General features: G+C 43.4%; 1 protein-coding gene across 9 annotated transcripts in view; it reads left to right on the top strand.

Moving 5' to 3' along the window:
- Window positions 1-22248, top strand: part of LOC124115056 (liprin-alpha-1-like) — a 145690-nt gene that overhangs the window by 94277 nt on the left and 29165 nt on the right. For 6 of the 9 annotated variants that reach the window (XM_046475875.2, XM_046475872.2, XM_046475876.2 and 3 more), the window contains exons 5-14: window positions 8115-8246; window positions 8980-9216; window positions 9983-10129; window positions 11681-11815; window positions 16412-16495; window positions 16837-17031; window positions 18105-18181; window positions 18441-18522; window positions 18982-19199; window positions 19835-20033. In XM_046475875.2, coding sequence (XP_046331831.1) covers window positions 8115-8246; window positions 8980-9216; window positions 9983-10129; window positions 11681-11815; window positions 16412-16495; window positions 16837-17031; window positions 18105-18181; window positions 18441-18522; window positions 18982-19199; window positions 19835-20033 — 1506 coding nt within the window. The remainder of the gene's footprint in view (window positions 1-8114; window positions 8247-8979; window positions 9217-9982; window positions 10130-11680; window positions 11816-16411; window positions 16496-16836; window positions 17032-18104; window positions 18182-18440; window positions 18523-18981; window positions 19200-19834; window positions 20034-22248) is intronic. The other 3 variants (XM_046475882.2, XM_046475878.2, XM_046475873.2) reach the window with 2 other exon arrangements.

Raw genomic sequence — 22248 nt, 5'->3', positions numbered from 1 at the left:
TTCTAACCTGGAATCTCCATGGTACAACCAGCATAGGCTGCTGGAGACCAGTTCTAACCTGGAATCCCCATGGTACAACCAGCATAGGCTGCTGGAGACCAGTTTTAACCTGGAATCCCCATGGTACAACCAGCATAGGCTGCTGGAGACCAGTTCTATCCTGGAATCCCCATGGTACAACCAGCATAGGCTGCTGCGGACCAGTTCTAACCTGGAATCCCCATGGTACAACCAGCATAGGCTGCTGGAGACCAGTTCTAACCTGGAATCCCCACAGTACAACCAGCATAGGCTGCTGCGGACCAGTTCTAACCTGGAATCTCCATGGTACAACCAGCATAGGCTGCTGGAGACCAGTTCTAACCTGGAATCCCCACAGTACAACCAGCATAGGCTGCTGCGGACCAGTTCTAACCTGGAATCTCCATGGTACAACCAGCACAGGCTGCTGGGGAGCAGTTCTAACCTGGAATCCTCACAGTACAACCAGCATAGGCTGCTGCGGACCAGTTCTAACCTGGAATCTCCATGGTACAACCAGCACAGGCTGCTGGGGAGCAGTTCTAACCTGGAATCCTCACAGTACAACCAGCATAGGCTGCTGCGGACCAGTTCTAACCTGGAATCTCCATGGTACAACCAGCACAGGCTGCTGGGGAGCAGTTCTAACCTGGAATCCCCACAGGGATCGCCATTAGTATCAATGTAAGATAGATTAATAGAACTATCTTATCAAGATTTGAGAAGCATGTTAATTAATGATGGCACATTTGACGAAGCTTGCCCCAAGAAGTGCAAATCTATGACAAAATGTGACTATCTCAAAGATCGCAAATTCCTTGATTTGACAACCTTCAGACTGCAGTAAGATCGAAGCCTAGATCGTCAATTAACCATGCATCAATAGCGTTTGTTTCAAAACACCAACTAATTACCAGTATCGAGTGGCTGTATTTAATGTTATTGATAATATGGATCTATATCCCACACGATTAACTATGTTGACTCAGCCAATCAATTGAGACTGTTAAAAATTGATGAGTGATTCTCTGTTTATAGACGATAGTAAACAGCCTGCCCTGCTGTGTCTGTGTTTATCCTTATGTCTGCACTTTATCCAATATTTATAGGATTAGGGACAAATTTGATAATGAATTACTTATAGTCACAGAACATTAAACAAGTTCCCTAGGATCTACTGGTAAATAAATCCATTTTGAAAATAATGGTTTAACAAAGTTCTTTAGGATGTCAGACTACTTTCATTTGTGGAAGGTACAGACAGAGAAAAGAAATTAGAAACAGTAGTTGAGTAATGAAACGAGGAAAAGAGACAAAAAAAATATCATGCTAATTTTGGCAATACATGTACATATGAGTTGCCCCAGTGATGAATAACTTTGTATTTACATGTATTTTATTATGACTTAAGATAGGTTACCCAATTTTTACTTTATTATTTTACTCATGGAAGCTACCCACGATTAAAGAAAATGTTTGAAATTAGATGTTTAGTAATAAAGTGGACAAATAAATCTAGAAGTATGAATCAGATTTTGCAAGTCACTTTTGCAAATTATATCTGTGGTTCCAGAAGGGAATTGTGTATTTCATTATGTTGTATTTAGGGTGGTGATAGATTTGTTTTGATGCCCTTTGCACAAATAAGTGAATTACCATAGCTCTAAATGAGAGACATGTATAATAAAACACATACTGCTCCTATTCCGCAGCCTCTTTAGCTTTTTCCATACCTTAAATGGCATTTCATGGCATCTGATTTTTTTTTTCTCGGTTCCTGCAAATGCCACTATATTATATGGTATTGTATGACAATGCGGGGGCAACTGAAATAAAATTCTTAAGCTGGTAAAACTGCTGCTCAATATCTTGTATATCTTTGCTAATAAATCCATATGAAGTTGACTCACATGGTTTACGAACAAACAGTACTGAAGGAAGCACTCGGGGCTAGCATGTTAGACAGGTATTAGATCAGCGAGACTGAAATAGCTTCTAGTCGATTCAGGCATTGTTACCTGATTGATTTCAAACATTTATTGCATCAAGTATACATTAAAAATTATTTAAAGAAATTATGCATCAGGTCATCACGACCTGGATTTGGGTCAGCTGGAGGTGAGAGGCATGTGACTGACTGTCTGGTACTGTATTAAAAACATACTGGCTGTTTGAGTCATGTGAATAATTGGATGTCGCAGGAGATTATCAGCTGCAGCCGCAAACAAGGATTTGCTTAAGTAGTGATTATACACTGTTAGGGCCTTGCATTATTGAACATATGATCAGGGTGGAAATATTTATGAGAGACTGAAAGTGTGTTCACTGGAGAAAAGCGTTTTTTTATGATTCACACTTACTAATTGGTGTAAGCCGTAGGTAAGAAAGGGAAATTATGGTTGGTAATGTATAGATAAGAAAGGAAAATTGTGGTTGGTAATGTATAGGTAAGAAAGGGAAATGGTGGTTGGTAATGTATAGATAAGAAAGGAAAATTGTGGTTGGTAATATATAGATAAGAAAGGGAAATGGTGGTTGGTAATGTATAGATAAGAAAGGGAAATTGTGGTTGGTAATGTATAGGTAAAAAAGGGAAATTGTGGTTGGTAATATATAGATAAGAAAGGAAAATTGTGGTTGGTAATATATAGGTAAGAAAGTAAAATTGTGGTTGGTAATATATAGATTAGAAAGGAAAATTGTGGTTGGTAATATATAGGAAAGAAAGGAAAATTGTGGTTGGTAATATATAGATTAGAAAGGGAAATTGTGGTTGGTAATATATAGATTAGAAAGGGAAATTGTGGTTGGTAATATATAGATTAGAAAGGAAAATTGTGGTTGGTAATATATAGATTAGAAAGGGAAATTGTGGTTGGTAATATATAGAAAAGAAAGGGAAATTGTGGTTGGTAATATATAGAAAAGAAAGGGAAATTGTGGTTGGTAATATATAGATTAGAAAGGGAAATTGTGGTTGGTAACGTATAGATAAGAAAGGAAAATTGTGGTTGGTAATGTATAGATAAGAAAGGGAAATTGTGGTTGGTAATGTATAGTTAAGAAAGGAAAATTGTGGTTGGTAATATATAGGTAAGAAAGGAAAATTGTGGTTGGTAATATATAGATTAGAAAGGGAAATTGTGGTTGGTAATGTATAGATTAGAAAGGGAAATTGTGGTTGGTAATGTATAGATTAGAAAGGGAAATTGTGGTTGGTAATATATAGATTAGAAAGGGAAATTGTGGTTGGTAATATATAGATTAGAAAGGGAAATTGTGGTTGGTAATGTATAGATTAGAAAGGAAAATTTTGGTTGGTAATATATAGGTAAGAAAGGGAAATTGTGGTAGGTAACATATTGGTAAGAATGTAAAATGTTGGTATTGATCAGGATGGAATATTATGGTTGGTGTGTTCAGCAGAATATTTTGGACATGTGTTGTTTGTAAAAACTAGATTTTTAAGAAATCTACTAGAAATTCCACACTCCCTGATTATGATTCTATTGGTTTCACTGAAGGGGTAAACAAATATCCAAGACCTGAATCACCTAGGGCTTCCACATGAAGCTGTCACACCACGATATAACTGAAATACAGGCATTTAATCCCAATTCCCTCAAGATAGTGACCCCCTGCGGGTTCCAGGTGAGAATAATTAATGGTCGACAGCAATCTATGCTAGTTGTAAGAGGCGAGCACCTGGATCAGGTGGCCAGACTCAGTGACTTGGTTAATTGCATGTTATCATACACTGACGATGTGGATCATTGCTCATAATATCAATGGCTTGATTGCCTAGTCCAGACTTGATTATTTACAGGCCACGTCATAATGCTGGGATATTTGTGAGTGGTGCGTTATACAACAAACAAACAAGATAAGTGAGTTACATGGTTGCAATACTGCTTGATGCAGAGCTAGCCTGCTGTCTGACTCTCACACTCACCTGGTTTCTGATCAGCTAGCATAGTGTCAAACATCTGTCAGATTCGGCATCTATACATCTATACATATACATATGAACCATCTAGATCCCTCCGTTCTGCTGAGAAACATCTCCTTTGTATACCTAAGACTAAACTGACAAGGTCTGGGCAGAGGTCATGTGCCTACAATGCTCCAGTTCTATGGAACCATCTCCCATCACATGTGAAAGAAGCAGAAACTCTAACAATCTTCAAGTCCCGTCTAAAGACATTCCTGTTCAGCCTCTATTATCAAATCTAAAATCAACACCAAGTGACACATCTATTTGTCTTGATTCTTGTATCAGCAGAGTTTTCTTCTATTTTATGTAGTGCTGTGACCATTCACCTAATGTATAGAGTTAAGCGTATAACAAATGTTATTGTTGTTATTATTGTTGTTATGATGATGATGGTGGTTACATCACCTCTCCAAGTTTCGAGGCCCTGACAGATTAATCATGTATAGACCACATCTCCCAAGTTTCGCAGTACTCATTTTTATTACAGCCTGATATCCTATCTGAAAAAACATGCCAGACATAGAACTATTTCAACACAAACATTTTGGATGTCTGGGGAAAAAACTCCAGGATTTGTGTTTCTCACCCTGGTGTTGTTCAGCTACCAAGATGTATTCCAAGGCCGACAAAATGAATTTTGCTTCAGATTGATTGGTAATCTGTAAGAGGGTGGGATGAAATTGAAAGAAATTGATCTTTATTCTTTTTGTATCAGGATGATTACGATGGGTTGATGGAAGAAATCGGGAGTTTAAAACTCATTCTGTCTAGATATTTAAGTGATGCAAACTGATTTACAAGCTGATTAAGTGAATATGCCTGTTAGAACTTTTGAAAAGATTTTTGTTGACAAAAGTTTTTCGGAAATTTTCTGGGTTTTGTTGTAAGTATTTTCGTCAACAATTTTTCAGTGAATGTTCACATTTTGGAGAGGGATGAAATAGCAATCTGTTCTTGTATCTTTAAATTGTTTTTGTTTTTCCGTTTGGCTCTTGGAGATATTTGGGGGCCATAGGACCCTTTAGACATAAACCTATGTCAAATTTGTTTGGGGCCACCCAACTGATTAAACACAAGATCTTTAAACCCATGTTCATTTCATCCTATCAACTGACACCTCCATCATCTAGTGGATATAGTGTCTGTCCGGAGAGAGGAAAGTCAGTGGTTCAATCCCCGGTCGTGTGACATCAAAAGACGTTAAAAGATGGTTCTTGATGTTTTCCTGCCTGACGTTTGGATTTGGGGGATAAAACAAGGCTGGATTGGCTCGAAGTCAGTATACTGTGTCTGAGTGGTTTATCCATGTTAGAACTGTGGCATAGTATCCCAATTGGCTAGCACTATAAAACTGGTATTAGCCCGGTCTAGTACAAGCAACCACGCACACACACGTGTATGCACATTGCTATATAAGTGCGATAATCTTTTACGCATCGTTAAGCGCCATTTCACCTTCCCCCCTCAGTTAACTAGACTGGAGCCCTGGACTCCGATATCGGTTAACTAATTAAAAATAAATGGATAAATACCCCTTGTGGGTTTATTTCTGACTTGACACCGATCCATATCAGCAGCTATTTTGTCCAGGGAGGAGGTGCATGGACGCCACGCCTGCAATATGGATGACATTATGCATTCTGATGACAAGATCAAATAATATCATTCACTTCTCGTAATACTGATCAAGTAGCGACTGCCCTCTTCAAACAAACCGCCAAAATGTGTAAATTCTGACCAGGAATCACTCGTGCCTTGGGGTAAAACAAAGGATGACCATATTTGCTTCTCGGTCCAAAATGAGTCTTATTCCATCAAATCCATGGAAATAGTCGGCCCATGCAGGGAGGAAGTTTGGGCTTTTGTGACAAATCTGTATCATGCCGCCAGGAGGGAAATGGACGCTTTATGGAACTGTCTGCTCAAACAAAGGGGTGTAGAATTCCATGTGTGCGATCGTTTGTCTCGTTGACTTCATATCGGAAAGCTGTGTTTGCTCAAAGAAGCATGCAAGATAGCCACTGCCAATCTGCCATGTTGGAAGTGTTGGCGTCTCATTAGCGATAATAGCTTATAAAAACAGCGAGATCCGATGGTGACTGATAGACTTCTGCCCAACGGTCAAGCAGCATAGATATCATAACCGCGTGCCATCACATTTATGAAATCCAGATCTCAATATCCTCGATCTTTTGACTCTGACCATCAAACACAGCCTCGCCTCCATAGCCCCGGCTGATGAACTGTATTAGACATGCATTTCTACAGCTTCTTTGATGTGTTTTTTTTAAATGAGACCAAATTGAACTAATTTTACAGGTGGCTGAACAAGAATATCGTCAGAGAGCGAGCTGTGGTTTCATTTAGATTTGAGTTGTGTTTTATTGGCTCGGAGGAAGGATTCGTTCCTCTGACATATTGACAACATGATGTTTATTACAATGAAAATTAACGAGCACTTGACATTGGGTTGGCGAATGCCAGCTCCATTAATCTTTTGGGAGACCTATGAGACTATGTGCAAAGACAGCCTACGAGTTACTGGTTTTCACTTTAATGACAAGATAATAAAAGAATATTGAATTTTGAATTTTGCAGAGGCTTTTAGGCATAAATATACCAAAGAATTTAATTTCTGATGAGGCTTGATAGCAAAGCAGATGTTAGTCATCTTTGAGATGACGTTCTTGTGTATTTCAATGGCATGTTATTTGATGCCGAGATATTCTTGTTTGCTATTTTCAACCTCTGGTAATGGACCTGGCTAAATCTGCATGTTAGAGGCACAGGGTAAAAAATGGTTGGATCTAATCTCCATTTTGAAAAAAAAAAATACTTTATAATGTCTTCACATTTTCTTTCTATGTGATGCCACGCTAGCCCTAATGGATTGTGAAACAAGTAGTTGATCTGTTTAAACATTTACAAAGTCAACAGTATGGAAATTTTGTTGAAATTCTGATTAGTTCCGATGATGTTATTGTGAAAGGTTATGTAAGTTGGATGTTTTTTCCCAATTTGACACAATAATTGTTAAAAACTACCAGAATCCCATGTGATATTGCTTGAATATTGGTTAAAATGCCATAAAAACATCCTCACTCACTCTGTGGGGAGTCCAGGTTAGAGTAGGTTCCCAGAAATCTAATCTGGTTGAAAGAGGCGATGTAATGGATTGGGTGTTGCAAAAACTTTAAATATCAAATATTATTAAGTAATTGCATAACTAGAAAGGAAAAAATACTGCTTATCACTTTGTAACACATCCTCATTTCATGGTGTATTTTGTGTCAATTCTTTTATGATGAATATGCTGGATCTATTATCCACCATAGCTTATGTGGAAGTGACGTCACTAACTAAGTTCCAACTATCTCGAATATTTATAAGGGGGCACGGGTGGCCCAGTCATCTAAGGCACCGCGATTCGCTATGCAGAGTTGCGTCCCATGGACACGCCAGAACCTATGATTGTGGGTTCGAATCCCGGTTCCCCCCGATTATGTTTCTAGGTTTGTCAGCACCATACCCGTGCTCGTGGGTTTCACCGAAGTGATAAAAGTCTGAGACCTGCATCACTTCAGGCTTTCCTCCCACATTAAGCTGACATGCCGCGATATAACTGGAATAATGTTAAAAGCGGCGTTAAACCCAACTCACTCACTCACTCACTCACTCACTCACTCACTCACTCACTCACTCACTCACTCACTCACTCACTCACTCACTCACTCACTCTAACATTTATAGTTGGTATGTGTTGTTTCCTTGCCTGATGTTTGGCATAAAGAAGGTAAAAACAAGCACGGGTCGGCTAAGAGTCAATGAACTGTGAACATCAGTGAGATACCCCATGTTAAACTATGGCATAGTATCTTAGTGGACTTGCACGAGAAAACAAGACTAGTAAAGACATAGAGATGTGTTTTCTGGAAGATATTTTTTTAGCAAAAATCCCAGGTCTCTGAGAGTATATGCTCAGTCTGTTAGATACACATAACGTTGGACTTTCTCCACACTGAGCTGACATGCAGTGATATGATGAAAATAATGTTAAGGCAGCATTAAACCTCACTCACTGAAATGTTGTTGTTTTCAGTTGTTTACTCTGCGTGAACAGCAGACCAAGTCGCGGCATTCTAGCGGCAGTACGGAAGATGGCGACAAGTTGAGGAAGGTATCATCTGCTGACTCTTCACAGGAAGAGAATCAAAAGGAGGCACATCCCAAAGTAGGTGGAATTCTGGGAATTGTCAAACATGTATTATGACTGAAAATAAGGCTTGTGTCATTTTATATTATTGTCCACTTTATTCAAGTGAAAAGTACTTTGATAGGTGATATTGAACAACACATGGGTACAATGTGTGGAGCCCATTTCTGGTGTCCCCCGACGTGATATTGCTGGAATATTGCTAAAAGTGGCATAAAACCATACTCACTCTCTCACCTTACAAACTCACATTGTCTCCTTGTACTGAGACAAAATTGGTTCATGCTCACACTATCGACCTTTGGTTTTGTTAAATGTGAATACTTACAGGCGACTAACGGGATCGGGTGGTCAGACTCGCTGACGTTGTTGATGCATGTCATCTTATCCCAATTGCGCGGATTGATGGTCATGATGTCAATCACTGGATTGTCTGAACCAGACTCAATTATTTACAGACAACCATCATATAGCTGAAATATTGCTGAGTGTGGCATTAATCGCGAAACAAACAAACAAAACTTAAAGACTGTAATGGTATCCCTGAAGTATATATGACTATGATGTGTAAAATTCTGTTGACTCATTCTTAGCATTGGAACCAGACATCATAGCTGGCACTGTGACATATGCTTTAAAAGACAAGCCACAAAAATTTGTATCAGAATTTAAAGAATTTCTGTTAAGGATACAAATGTCCAATTTAGTGGAAAGATGTCAGTTTGTTTCAATGTCTTATTCAAAGCCCTAGAATGCCTACTTTCAGAGATTGTCCAATGGGTCAATTGACCCAGATTCGGACATTAACCGCGTCATCGAGCTCCAGGAAACAGTGGAGAAGCAGAACAGTGAGTTGACATCTGCACGGACGAAGATGCTGGAGCTGACCAACAAGTGCACCGAACTAGACGAGAGTTTCACCACCAACCAGAAGGATCTTGTCAAAGCTCAGGAACAGATGGTCAAGCTGCAGAGGGACCTTCGGGAGGTGAGGGAAAGGGGGGACAGTCGGAGGTGAGGGAAAGGGGAGAACTTTGGGAGGTGAGGGAAAGGGGAGACAGTCGGAGGTGAGGGAAAGGGGGGACAGTCGGAGGTGAGGGAAAGGAGAGACAGTCGGAGGTGAGGGAAAGGGGAGAACTTTGGGAGGTGAGGGAAAGGGGAGACAGTCGGAGGTGAGGGAAAGGGGGTACAGTCGAAGGTGAGGGAAAGGGGGGACAGTTGGAGGTGAGGGAAAGGGGGGACAGTCGGAGGTGAGGGAAAGGGGGGACAGTCGGAGGTGAGGGAAAGGGGGGACAGTCGGAGGTTAGGGAAAGGGGTCATTAGTCTGTCTCACAGTTCCTCCATTTTTTTTTACTACAATGCTCAAGTCCTAAATGAAGCGAGTCCAGATTTTCCACAGGTTCTGAGTTTTCAATTTAAATGTAGTTGCTTGTTTCTATCAAAATTATAAATTTTAGAGGCTTAGTCATTGGTCTAAGTTTGCATCTGAACACTATGTTGACTGAAGTACTGTTGGCTTGACATTTGGTTCATGTTGTTCATTTTCCTGTCTAAAAATGATAATGAGTAGTTTGTAGATAACAATATCTAGATAATGGCTAATGGCTGACACCACATCTTCACTCTGGAAAGATTAGCTTTAATGCTTCGTATCTTTGTATTTTGTGATTGTTTTTCATTATTTATGCAGAACTCAATATTTATGATGTATGGTTGGCGTATGAACATGTGGTTGTAACATGACTGCTTTGTAGTCTCAGGCCCAGAAGGAGGACCAAGAAGAGAGGATAGCAACTTTAGAGAAGCGGTACCTCAACGCCCAGCGGGAGTCAACATCGCTACATGACCTCAACGACAAGCTGGAGTCAGAGTTGGCCATGAAGGAGTCACAGCTGAAGACTGTAAGTGTTCCTGGTGCCCCCCCCCACAGTCGGTAGTCCCTTGGAAGTCCATGTTGCTCTCTCCTTTCCCCCACCCCACAGTCAGTGGTCCCTCGTAGTCCATGCTGGTCCCCCCCCAGTCAGTGGTCTCTCATAGTCCATGCTGGTCCCCCCACAGTAAGTGGTCCCTCGTAGTCCATACTGGTCCCCCCACAGTAAGTGGTACCTCGTAGTCCATGCTGGTCCCCCCAGTCAGTGGCCCCTCATAGTCCATGCTGGTCCCCCCCCCCCCCAGTCAGTGGTCCCTCGTAGTCCATGCAGGTCTTCCCCCCCCAGTCAGTTGTTCCTCGTAGTCCATACTGGTCCCCCCACAGTCAGTGGTCCCTCGTAGTCCATGCTGGTCCCCCCCCAGTCAGTGGTCCCTCGTAGTCCATGCTGGTCCCCCCCAGTCAGTGGTCCCTCGTAGTCCATACTGGTCCCCCCACAGTAAGTGGTACCTCGTAGTCCATGCTGGTCCCCCCAGTCAGTGGCCCCTCATAGTCCATACTGGTCCCCCCCCCCCAGTCAGTGGTCCCTCGTAGTCCATGCTGGTCCCCCCCCAGTCAGTGGTCCCTCGTAGTCCATGCTGGTCCCCCCCCAGTCAGTGGTCCCTCGTAGTCCATGCTGGTCCCCCCCAGTCAGTTGTCCCTCGTAGTCCATACTGGTCCCCCCCCACAGTCAGTGGTCTCTCATAGTCCATCCTGGTCCCCACATAGTCAGTGGTCCTTCGTAGTCCATACTGGTCCCCCCACAGTCCCTGGTCCCCCCAGTCAGTGGTCCCTCGTAGTCCATGCTGGTCCCCCCCCAGTCCGTGGTCCCTCGTAGTCCATGCTGGTCCCCCCCCCCAGTCAGTGGTCCCTCGTAGTCCATACTGGTCCCCCCACAGTCAGTGGTACCTCGTAGTCCATGCTGGTCCCCCCAGTCAGTGGCCCCTCATAGTCCATGCTGGTCCCCCCCCCCAGTCAGTGGTCCCTCGTAGTCCATGCAGGTCCCCCCCCCCCCAGTCAGTGGTTCCTCGTAGTCCATACTGGTCCCCCCACAGTCAGTGGTCCCTCGTAGTCCATGCTGGTCCCCCCCCAGTCAGTGGTCCCTCGTAGTCCATGCTGGTCCCCCCCCAGTCAGTGGTCCCTCGTAATCAATGCTGGTCCCCCCCCAGTCAGTGGTCCCTCGTAGTCCATGCTGGTCCCCCCACAGTCAGTGGTCCCTCGTAGTCCATACTGGGGTCCCTCGTAGTCCATACTGGGGTCCCTCGTAGTCCATAGAGGTCTCCTACAGTCAGTGGTCCCTTGCAGTCCATGCTGGTCTCCCAATAGAGAAAGTCTCTTTAGACTCTTATCTACTAACACTTAGATCCAGATAAAGACTGACAATAACAGGCATATCACCAGTGACAGTATCATTTCACTGATGCGGAGCTTGTAATGGAAATTATACCAATCATAATGCATGGAAATATGTACGCTTCATTTTGCTATATCTTAACTATCAGCAGCATCCTTTTCCCTAGTAAAGTATTGTTCTGCCTCTTTACAGAATGAGGAGAAGATCCGTTCTGTCCAAGAGAAATATGAGATGGCGGAGCAGAAGCTTCATCAGTCTATGAAGAAGGTGGAGGTGTTGCCGACAATAGAAGCCCAGTTACAACAGAGGATGGATGCACTGAGCCAGGTACATAGTGGAGGGTTGTGGGATGGCCTGAGCCAGGTACATAGTGGAGGGTTGTGGGATGGCCTGACCCAGGTACATAGTTGAAAGTTGTGGGATGGTCTGACCCAGGTACATAGTGGAGGCTTGTGGCATGGCCTGACCCAGGTACATAGTGGAGGGTTGTGGGATGGCCTGACAAAGGTACATAGTGGAGGGTTGTGTGATGGCCTGACCCAGGTACATAGTGGAGGCTTGTGTGATGGCCTGACCCAGGTACATAGTGGAGGGTTGTGGGATGGCCTGACAAAGGTACATAGTGGAGGTTTGTGGCATGGCCTGACCCAGGTACATAGTGGAGGGTTGTGGCATGGCCTGACCCAGGTACATAGTGGAGGGTTGTGGCATGGCCTGACCCAGGTACATAGTGGAGGGTTATGGCATGGCCTGACCCAGGTACATAGTGGAGGGTTGTGGCATGGCCTGACCCAGGTACATAGTGGAGGGTTGTGGCATGGCCTGACCCAGACCCATAGTGGAGGGTTGTGGCATGGCCTGACCCAGGTACATAGTGGAGGCTTGTGGGATGGCCTGACCCAGGTACATAGTGGAGGGTTGTGGCATGGCCTGACCCAGGTACATAGTGGAGGGTTGTGGGATGGCCTGACCCAGGTACATAGTGGAGGGTTGTGGCATGGCCTGACCCAGGTACATAGTGGAGGCTTATGGGATGGTCTGACCCAGGTACATAGTGGAGGGTTGTGGCATGGCCTGACCCAGGTACATAGTGGAGGGTTGTGGCATGGCCTGACCCAGGTACATAGTGGAGGGTTGTGGCATGGCCTGACCCAGGTACATAGTGGAGGGTTGTGGGATGGCCTGACCCAGGTACATAGTTGAAAGTTGTGGGATGGTCTGACCCAGGTACATAGTGGAGGCTTGTGGGATGGCCTGACCCAGGTACATAGTGGAGGGTTATGGGATGGTCTGACCCAGGTACATAGTGGAAGGGTTGTGGGATGGCCTGACCCAGGTACATAGTGGAGGGTTATTGGATGGTCTGACCCAGGTACATAGTGGAAGGGTTGTGGGATGGTCTGACCCAGGTACATAGTGGAGGCTTGTTGGATGGCCTGACCCAGGTACATAGTGGAGGCTTGTGGGATGGCCTGACCCAGGTACATAGTGGAGGGTTGTGGGATGGCCTGACCCAGGTACATAGTGGAGGGTTTTGGGATGGTCTGACCCAGGTACATAGTGGAGGGTTGTGGGATGGCCTGACCCAGGTACATAGTGGAGGCTTGTGGGATGGCCTGACCCAGGTGGAGGCTTGTGGGATGTGAAGGATGTGAGATGAGAGGAAGTTACATTAACTGAATTGTGTGGATGGTGGTGAGAGGAAGAGTCACAGTGACGGAAGTGTGTGGATGGTTGTGAGAGGAAGAGTCACAGTAACGGAAGAGTGTGGATGGTTGTAAGAAGAAGAGTCACAGTAACGGAAGTGTGTGGATGGTTGTGAGAGGAAGGGTCACAGTGACGGAAGAGTGTGGATGGTTGTGAGAGGAAGAGTCACAGTAACGGAAGTGTGTGGATGGTTGTGAGAGGAAAGGTCACAGTGACGGAAGTGTGTGGATGGTTGTGAGAGGAAGAGTCACAGTAACGGAAGTGTGTGGATGGTTGTGAGAGGAAGAGTCACAGTAACGGGAGAGTGTGGATGGTTGTAAGAAGAAGAGTCACAGTAACGGAAGTGTGTGGATGGTTGTGAGAGGAAGGGTCACAGTGACGGAAGAGTGTGGATGGTTGTGAGAGGAAGAGTCACAGTAACGGAAGAGTGTCGATGGTTGTGAGAGGAAGGGTCACAGTGACGGCAGAGTGTGGATGGTTGTGAGAGGAAGAGTCACAGTAACGGAAGAGTGTGGATGGTTGTGAGAGGAAGGGTCACAGTGACGGAAGTGTGTGGATGGTTGTGAGAGGAAGAGTCACAGTAACGGAAGTGTGTGGATGGTTGTGAGAGGAAGAGTCACAGTAACGGAAGAGTGTGGATGGTTGTAAGAAGAAGAGTCACAGTAACGGAAGTGTGTGGATGGTTGTGAGAGGAAGGGTCACAGTGACGGAAGAGTGTGGATGGTTGTGAGAGGAAGAGTCACAGTAACGGAAGAGTGTCGATGGTTGTGAGAGGAAGGGTCACAGTGACGGAAGAGTGTGGATGGTTGTGAGAGGAAGAGTCACAGTAACGGAAGAGTGTGGATGGTTGTGAGAGGAAGAGTCACAGTGACGGAAGAGTGTGGATGGTTGTGAGAGGAAGAGTCACAGTGACGGAAGAGTGTCGATGGTTGTGAGAGGAAGAGTCACAGTGACGGAAGAGTGTGGATGGTTGTGAGAGGAAGAGTCACAGTGACGGAAGAGTGTCGATGGTTGTGAGAGGAAGAGTCACAGTGACGGCAGAGTGTGGATGGTTTTGAGAGGAAGAGTCACAGTGACGGAAGAGTGTGGATGTTTGTGAGAGGAAGGGTCACAGTAACGGAAGAGTGTGGATGGTTGTGAGAGGAAGAGTCACTGTAACGGAAGTGTGTGGATGGTTGTGAGAGAAAGAGTCACAGTGACGGAAGTGTGTGGATGGTTGTTGGATGGGCAACCCTTTAGGATACCAATTGGAAGAAGAGTTCCCAGCACTGACTACATCTAAGTGTGGGTGGTGGGAAAGTTGTGGGATCTTTTTGTGGAACATGTCTCAGATAACATTAACAATAGGCTGTCACTATATCGACCACTGGTTTGCCTGCTCCAGCCCCATCACACCTTGCATGCCCATGTAATATAGATGATACACCTGTAATACAGATTATATCACCCATCACTGACTCACTATCTTAATAATCCCTAATAGCACTGCTGGAGCAGGGCAATCACAGCTATCGTTATCTTTTCAAATAGAAACATTGATGTACTTGTCAATTGCAGCAAGTCACGTAGTATATGTTATCTTATTGACAGAACGATGAGATATGGTGTTGTAAATATTCATCGCCTGCTGTCCCCACCTTGCACTCATCAGACATTCCCCCTGCATGTCAAAGGAGAAGGACTCAATTATTCACACATCAATTGTGGTAAAAACAATTTAAAACAAAGTTCCTAATGAAAGCAAAACAATACCAGTTTTTCACACTACCTGTGAGTTATTTACAAGTACAAATGACCAAGGGCAGGCTGGGGTGTTACGCAATCACAATCCCAGTCTGGTCGGCAGGGAGGCTATCGTGCACATACAGACTTGGAAGTTGTCTGTAGGCAAGTAGCATTAGGCTGCAATGAGATGAGCTAATGTATTGATTGGCTGCCTTTGAAGAGAGATCCTGCTGATAACATTGGCCATGAAACTTGTCTCGGTGGGACGGTTGGTGTAAGAGTTGCACTAATTAGTGTCTTCTTTACGTCACATGCCCAGAACTCGGCCCTGGTGACACACGTCAACATGCGAGCAGGATTAATTTTCATGCGATTTATTTTGGTATTGATAAACTACAAAGGTGAATGTGTTGTGACAGTGTTGTCTGTTCGGCATGGCGAAAGCTGATGATGGATCAGTGGTCATGTGTGAACACTAGTTGGAAAGTTTTAGAGTGGGGTTTGAATGTTTTGAGAATGAAATAAATGAAAATACGCAGCGCGGAGGTTTATTTTCAAGAGTTTCAGTGATCCAGACCCCCAAGGTTTTCAAGTCCGGCTCATTGTTGTTGTCAATAGAATTGATAGGCTTTATTTAGTTGGCTGAAAATGTTACGTTTGTGAAAACTTTTATGTTTGCTGCGTAATTGAACAGGAGAACTATGATGCCATTGGTTAAGCTGTTTTAAACAATGTTGTTTGGGGCGGTTGGGTAGCATAGTGGTTAAAGCATTCGCTCGTCGCCCCAAAGACCCGCGATCAATTCCCGACAAGGGTACAATGTGTGAAGCCCATTTCTGGTGTCCCCCGCCGTGATATTGCTGGAATATTGCTAAAAGCTGCGTAAAACCATACTCACTCACTCACTCACTTTAAACAATGTTGAGTTCATGACAGGAACAATCCACTGTTACATGGAAGGGTTTTACTGGAATATTGCTAATAGCGGCATAAAACACAACTCATTCACTCACTGATTGTAACATGGGGATCTTATCGATTGTAAAAAAAATTTGAGATCTGACTGAATTTTGGTTAAAGATCTGATTGATTAGTAACTGGAGATCAAGTAGATTGCGAAATGGAGATTTGATTGATTGTAAAATAGAGATGATAAATTGTTAAATACAGATCTGATTGATTGTCTAATAGAGATCTGATTGATTGGTAAATGGAGGTCGGACTGATTGTGAAGTGGAGATGTGATTGATTGTTAAATAGAGGTCCGATTGATTTGGAGTGGAGATGTGATTGATTGTTAAATAGAGGTCCGATTGATTTGGAGTGGTGATGTGATTGAATTGTAATTGTAACCCAATTGCTTGGATCGATGCTCATGATGTCAATCACTGGATTGTCTGGTCCAGACTTGATTATTTACAGAACGTCATTAAACACTCACTCACTCACTCTGCTGCTGTTTCACTCACTCACTCTGCTGCTGTGTTTCAGGCGGAGGAGCAGCATGGTTCGGTACAGGAGCGTCTGGAGCAGCTGGAGTCTAATCTCCAAGACAAGGACTCAGAGCTACAGCGGGTAAGACCATCACAAACTATACACTACTATTACCCTTGTATTAACCATTTCCAAATTGGGGTTGGCCTCTGTTCCTGATGGTTTCTGCTTTCTTTGAATTTAGGAACCCAACCCAATCCGAGTTCTCACAATGACTCTCAGATTCTTAGTTTGTTTTATCAAACCCCAACCTAAAAGGGCGGGGGTATATAGTTTTACCAAGGAATTCTGTATTTTTGCCCTCTTACAGCTGGACATTTTGGTGATATTGATTGGAGAGTGATGTACAATTATTCCGATACTTTGATCGCCTGTATCTGATGTTGGCATCTCTGCTATGTGTTATCTGGATATGTTGACAGGCTCGGCAGCGTGAGAAAATGAATGAGGAGCATAATGCCCGGCTGTCGGCAACCGTGGACAAACTGTTGTCCGAAAGCAACGAGCGGCTGCAGCTTCACCTCAAGGAAAGAATGCAGGCACTCGAGGAGAAGAACCAGCTGACGCAGGAGCTCGACCGCACCCGGAAACTCCTCGACGACACGCAGCAGGAGAAGGTAGGTCATGCAGTTATGTCCCTTTGCAACACCTGATCCCATGGTGGTTTCGGGGCAAACTTCGGCTCCAGTAACCCTTGATAGTGGGAGGAGCTTCTGCTGTATGTGTCTAGTAAATTTCTTTTGGGCAAGCTTGTTTGGAATCTTGGCTTATGACAGCCCATACTATAAAGTGTTAAATCTACTAAGAAGTAAAGTATAGGCTAGTTTTTTCGAAAAGGCCACACAGACCTTGGAAGGCATCTGGTTTGCCAAATTAATTCAAAATTCTGAGGTTATAAAAGCTTTCTTTGGAAGTCATCACACTGATGTGGTTCATGTGGACCATGAATGCTTCCTTGTGTCTGTGAAAAACAAGATCCTGCTTGTGAGGCATTTCCTCTTCCTTTTTTTGAATGACCCGATTGGGGTTCTGAGTTAGGATTAGTTAACTACCTAAGCTGGTCATAGGAGGCGACAATGGTCAAACTCGGTGACTTGGTTGTTTGTGTGTCATCGTACCTCGATGCTGTGTGTTGTTGTTGTTAATGTCAATCACTCGATTGTCTGGCCCAGACATGATTATTTCCAGGCACCGTCAAATATGTGGGATATTGCTGAATGTGACCAACAAACAAACACAGGCTCACACGCTGACAGAGACATTGACCAACAAACACACAAACACTCACACACTGACACTCACAGTGACGTTGACAACAAACACACACAGGCTCACACACTGACAGACATTGACCAACAAACACACAAACACTCCCACACTCACACTCACAGTGACGTTGACAACAAACACACACAGGCTCACACACTGACAGAGACCTTGACCAACAAACACACAAACACTCCCACACTGACACTCACAGTGACGTTGACAACAAACACACACAGGCTCACACACTGACAGACATTGACCAACAAACACACAAACACTCCCACACTCACACTCACAGTGACGTTGACCAACAAACACACACAGGCTCACACACTCACACTCACACTCACACTCTGATCACCTGAAACTAACACTGTTGAAATGGTTGTGTGGTATGACTCTCATTATGTGTCTATTCCAGGAACGAATCAATGAGGACCTGCAGAGATACCGGAAAGAGGTGGAGATTCTCCGAGCTCAGATTGAACAAATTATGAGGTACGACATTCGTCTGTAACTCAAATAAGCACACAGCAAAACCATGGACACCACCTCCTGAGTTCCAAGTTCAGGGTGTAATTTGAGGACCCCAGGGACCCCTGGATTTCTCAAAATTGTGTTATCAGTCAGGTTTTATCGACTTAAATGTCATATTTAGTAAATACTAAAGTATGATTTATATAATTCCAACAATTATATTTAAGCAGACACTTATCTCGTTGTTATTATTGCTGAAGATGATGATGTTTTCTTCCAGGACGGGACTTGGAGTGGAGGAGAGCGTGTTGAGGAGAGTACAGCGTGGTCGGGAGCAGGCACTCCTAGAGGACCAGTCCAAGGTGGGGAGAGGAATGGTGACAGGGGTAGTGGACCAGTCCAAGGTGGTGATAGGGGTAGTGGGCCAGTCCAAGGTGGTGATAGGGGTATCGGGCCAGTCCAAGGTGGTGAAAGGGGTAGTGGGCCAGTCCAAGGTGGTGATAGGGGTAGTGGGCCAGTCCAAGGTGGTGATAGGGGTAGTGGGCCAGTGCAAGGTGGTGATTGGGCCATTCCCATATGGTGATAGGGGAAGCGGACCAGTCAAAGATAGTGATAGGGTGACTGACCCGTCCAAGGTAGGAAGAGGGGTGGTGGTCCAATCCATGTCTGGAAAAGGGTTGATTGACCAGTCCAAGGTAAGGAGAGGGATGGTAGACTGATAACCACTTGCAAAGGAAAGATGTCACTATTTCTAATAAAATGTGCCCAGTCACATGATTTAATATCTTTTTTTAAGCAATTTTGACATGGCATCCCAACAGGTTAACACGCTGAATGAACAAGAATGGGAGAAGCTACAACAAGCACATGTGCTGGCGAACGTTCAACATGCATTTGATACATCGGACACCGAGGGAACAGATGATAACGAGTCAATATTCGGAGCTGTGGATCTGCTGTCTCCTACCGGACACACGGACGCACAGACCCTCGCCCTCATGCTACAGGAACAGCTGGATGCAATAAACAATGAGATTAGGTGAGTTGTCTCCCCTTGTCTCCAGTCCTCAGGGCTGCATCTTCGGGCAAAGAGGGGAAACGTGGTCTAAGGCACTGCAACAAACTTTGCAGAGTTGTATTCCTTATCTGTGCCAAGATCCACCGACACCATACCAACTCACCCCTGCTCAATCACTCACTCTCCTTAAAAAAAATACTGTGAGAATTGTAGTTTAGAATCTGATTATTTACAGTATTGATGTAGCTGGAAAATTGCTGACTGTGACAACAAACAAACAAACTTATGTTGGCTCCATATGGCCATTATTATTATACCCCCGAAGATCCAGGTTATAATTGATCTTCAGCAACCCATGCTTGTCGTAAGGCCTGCTGACTTGGTTGATGCATGCCATCGAACCCAATTGCGTGGATCAGTGCCCATGATGTCAATCACTGGATTCTCTGATCCAGACTCGATTATTTACAGACTGCCGTCCTATAGATGGAATACTGCTCAGTGCAGCGTTAAACAACAAACAAACAACCAACCATTATTATTCTCCATTTGGAACTGCCTCTTTACCTTCGTTTTGAGAATATCTGATATTCTGTTCCAAATGCTTCCTTCACTCGTATCGACTCTTCCCGCTAAGAGACCACGTTTTGTTGCAGGTTAATACAGGAAGAAAAGGAGAGCACCGAGCAGAGAGCAGAAGAACTGGAGAGTCGGGTAGGAAGCGGGAGTCTTGATGCTATAGCTGCCACCAGGTGGCCGCAGGGCTACGAGCGCTCGTCTCCCCCTCTCAGCGGGCGCTCAACGCCCACGCCCAGAACATATCAGTCGAGAGATATTCTCCAAAAATACCACACCGTAAGTCCGTGGCCGGGCTAGCTGACGTCTAGCATACTCACTCATCGTGTCATCAGCGGCCGAGCGTGCGTGTGTGGTGGCCATGAGTGGAGGGTGCGAGCGAGAGTGAAGACTGTGAATCTTCCCAGCACTGTGCTATTTTTAGTTCTTCCCCTCCTTTTGGTTTGTTTCTGGCATGCCTAATGGCCCAGGTGACGTGGTGACAACGAAAGAATCTAGAATTAATCTTAATCCCCTCACGTCCATAGTTCGTACCTATAGTCGGCAGTCATTTTTAAAAACATACATGTGTGATACTTGTCCTGTAACAGACTGTTTCCGTAATTGGACATGATTAATTGCTTAAATAATCGTGTGAACTGTGGCCCCCATTGCTAAATTTGGTAGTATTGTCAACTAATACTAAAATAAAGCGTATCTTGTGATGCATGCGTTTTGTAAACGTGCATTTTCACAATATGTTTGGCCTATATCAGCTCATACATGTATGCAGAACATATGACAGGAATACTGTGGATGAAATTTGGAAAATATCTCTCTGGCGTATAGATATAATACTGGTCAGTTCATGGTGTATCGACCTTAAGTGGTAAAGCAGATTTGCTTTGTCATTTAGCGATACTGCTCGAGTTAACTATTGTGCATGTTGAGATTTTTTCATTGATTAACACAGTTGTATTAATAATGTATTTTAAAACAATGTATCTTTGTTGGCTGTTTGCAAATAGTTGAGTAAATTTTGGCTTTTTTGCACTAATATATGGTCATTAGAAAGCTTAATGTTTGTCTTACTTATTAATTAACTGCTACACACCAGAATTGTTTTTGAATTATTTGCTTAGAGATGTTGGGGTGGTTGTGTAGATTTAATGACCAACATCTTTGGATATTAATTTGCTAACAACGAGTCTATTTTGCTATATTTGCGTTTCAGACATGCGTCTCGCTTATGCTTGAGTCACCTCCCCTCCCTGCCCATTTTCCCACCCCCAGTCGCCAAATGGTCACATGCCATTTTCTCAAGGTTTCGTTTCTCGTGTTGTACTTTGGTTCAGTATTTTGTGCCATACTTACTCATTTTCGTTCTAATTTTTTAAAAGAAATTTCAGTTTAGATGGAAATAATTATTTTATTGCAACAAAATTGACCAGATGTTTTAGTTGAAATTTGACTTTATTTACCTGAATTTATTTACCTGAATATTTTCACCTCGCTGCTGGTCGCACAGGATCATAATCATCTTTCATCATTTTTCTTGATTTTCATTTATTTTATGCATATTTAAATTTAAATTTGATTCTTACAAATGCATGCGAGCATGTTTTTCATTCATTTAAAGGCTCTTTGTATTTTGGGACATTAAATATTATCTTAAATAATTAAATGCATGCCTGAATTTTTATTTTAAAAAAATATTCTTCAGTTTGAATTTGTTTTGGTGACCTTGAACTTGTCTGAAGCATGACTTCCTGACTTTGACCTTTGACCTCGATGTTGTATGTGGCTGTCGTGAGAGGGTGCTCATCTGTGTAGCATGCTAGCACTCTACTATATCATCAGACTCACATTAAGAAATATGCCATGCAGGTCTGGTGCCCACACAGGTCCACTCATGGATTGTTTGTGCCTTGAGTATACGTAATGCTCATAGCTTGGGACTGTTGAAAAGTGGGAAATAGGTATGCTGATGGAAAAAATAAAGGGAACATTGCTGAATAATGGTTAGCCTGCAATGAATGGATTTCTATTTTCATGAATTTTTTAAAAAAAAATTTAAAAGTGAAATAGGAGGCATTATGTTGTTTGTTGTAATTTTTTTTAAACAAACTGATCTAGGCATCTGTGTATAATACTGTCAACGGAGGTGGTTCACATGGAGCGCACATTTGATAAGTCTATGTATTTCATCAAGTAATGAATGAAGTGAACAGTTTCTTCATGTGTAGGTACTTGGGTACAATGAAATATTGTGGGTGATGTTTTGTTGTGTGGCAGGCGGAGAGAAATATCTGATAATTAATTTATAATGGCCTTGCAGCTGTAGCCATCTAAATGTTTTAGCTAAAATAATCAGTATAATATACCACTTAACATTTGAAAATATAATCAGATATGCCATCCTATTTAAATAGAACCATGTTGTTTATCATGGAAAGATAAAAAAATAGTTATCAATCTCAAAAGAAAGTAATAACATTCAACAAATTCCAATATT

Source organism: Haliotis rufescens, unplaced genomic scaffold, assembly GCF_023055435.1.
Source record: "Haliotis rufescens isolate VD_foot unplaced genomic scaffold, xgHalRufe1.0.p SCAF_6, whole genome shotgun sequence".
NCBI lineage: Eukaryota > Metazoa > Mollusca > Gastropoda > Lepetellida > Haliotidae > Haliotis > Haliotis rufescens.
This window is presented reverse-complemented; position numbering and strand designations above follow the sequence as displayed.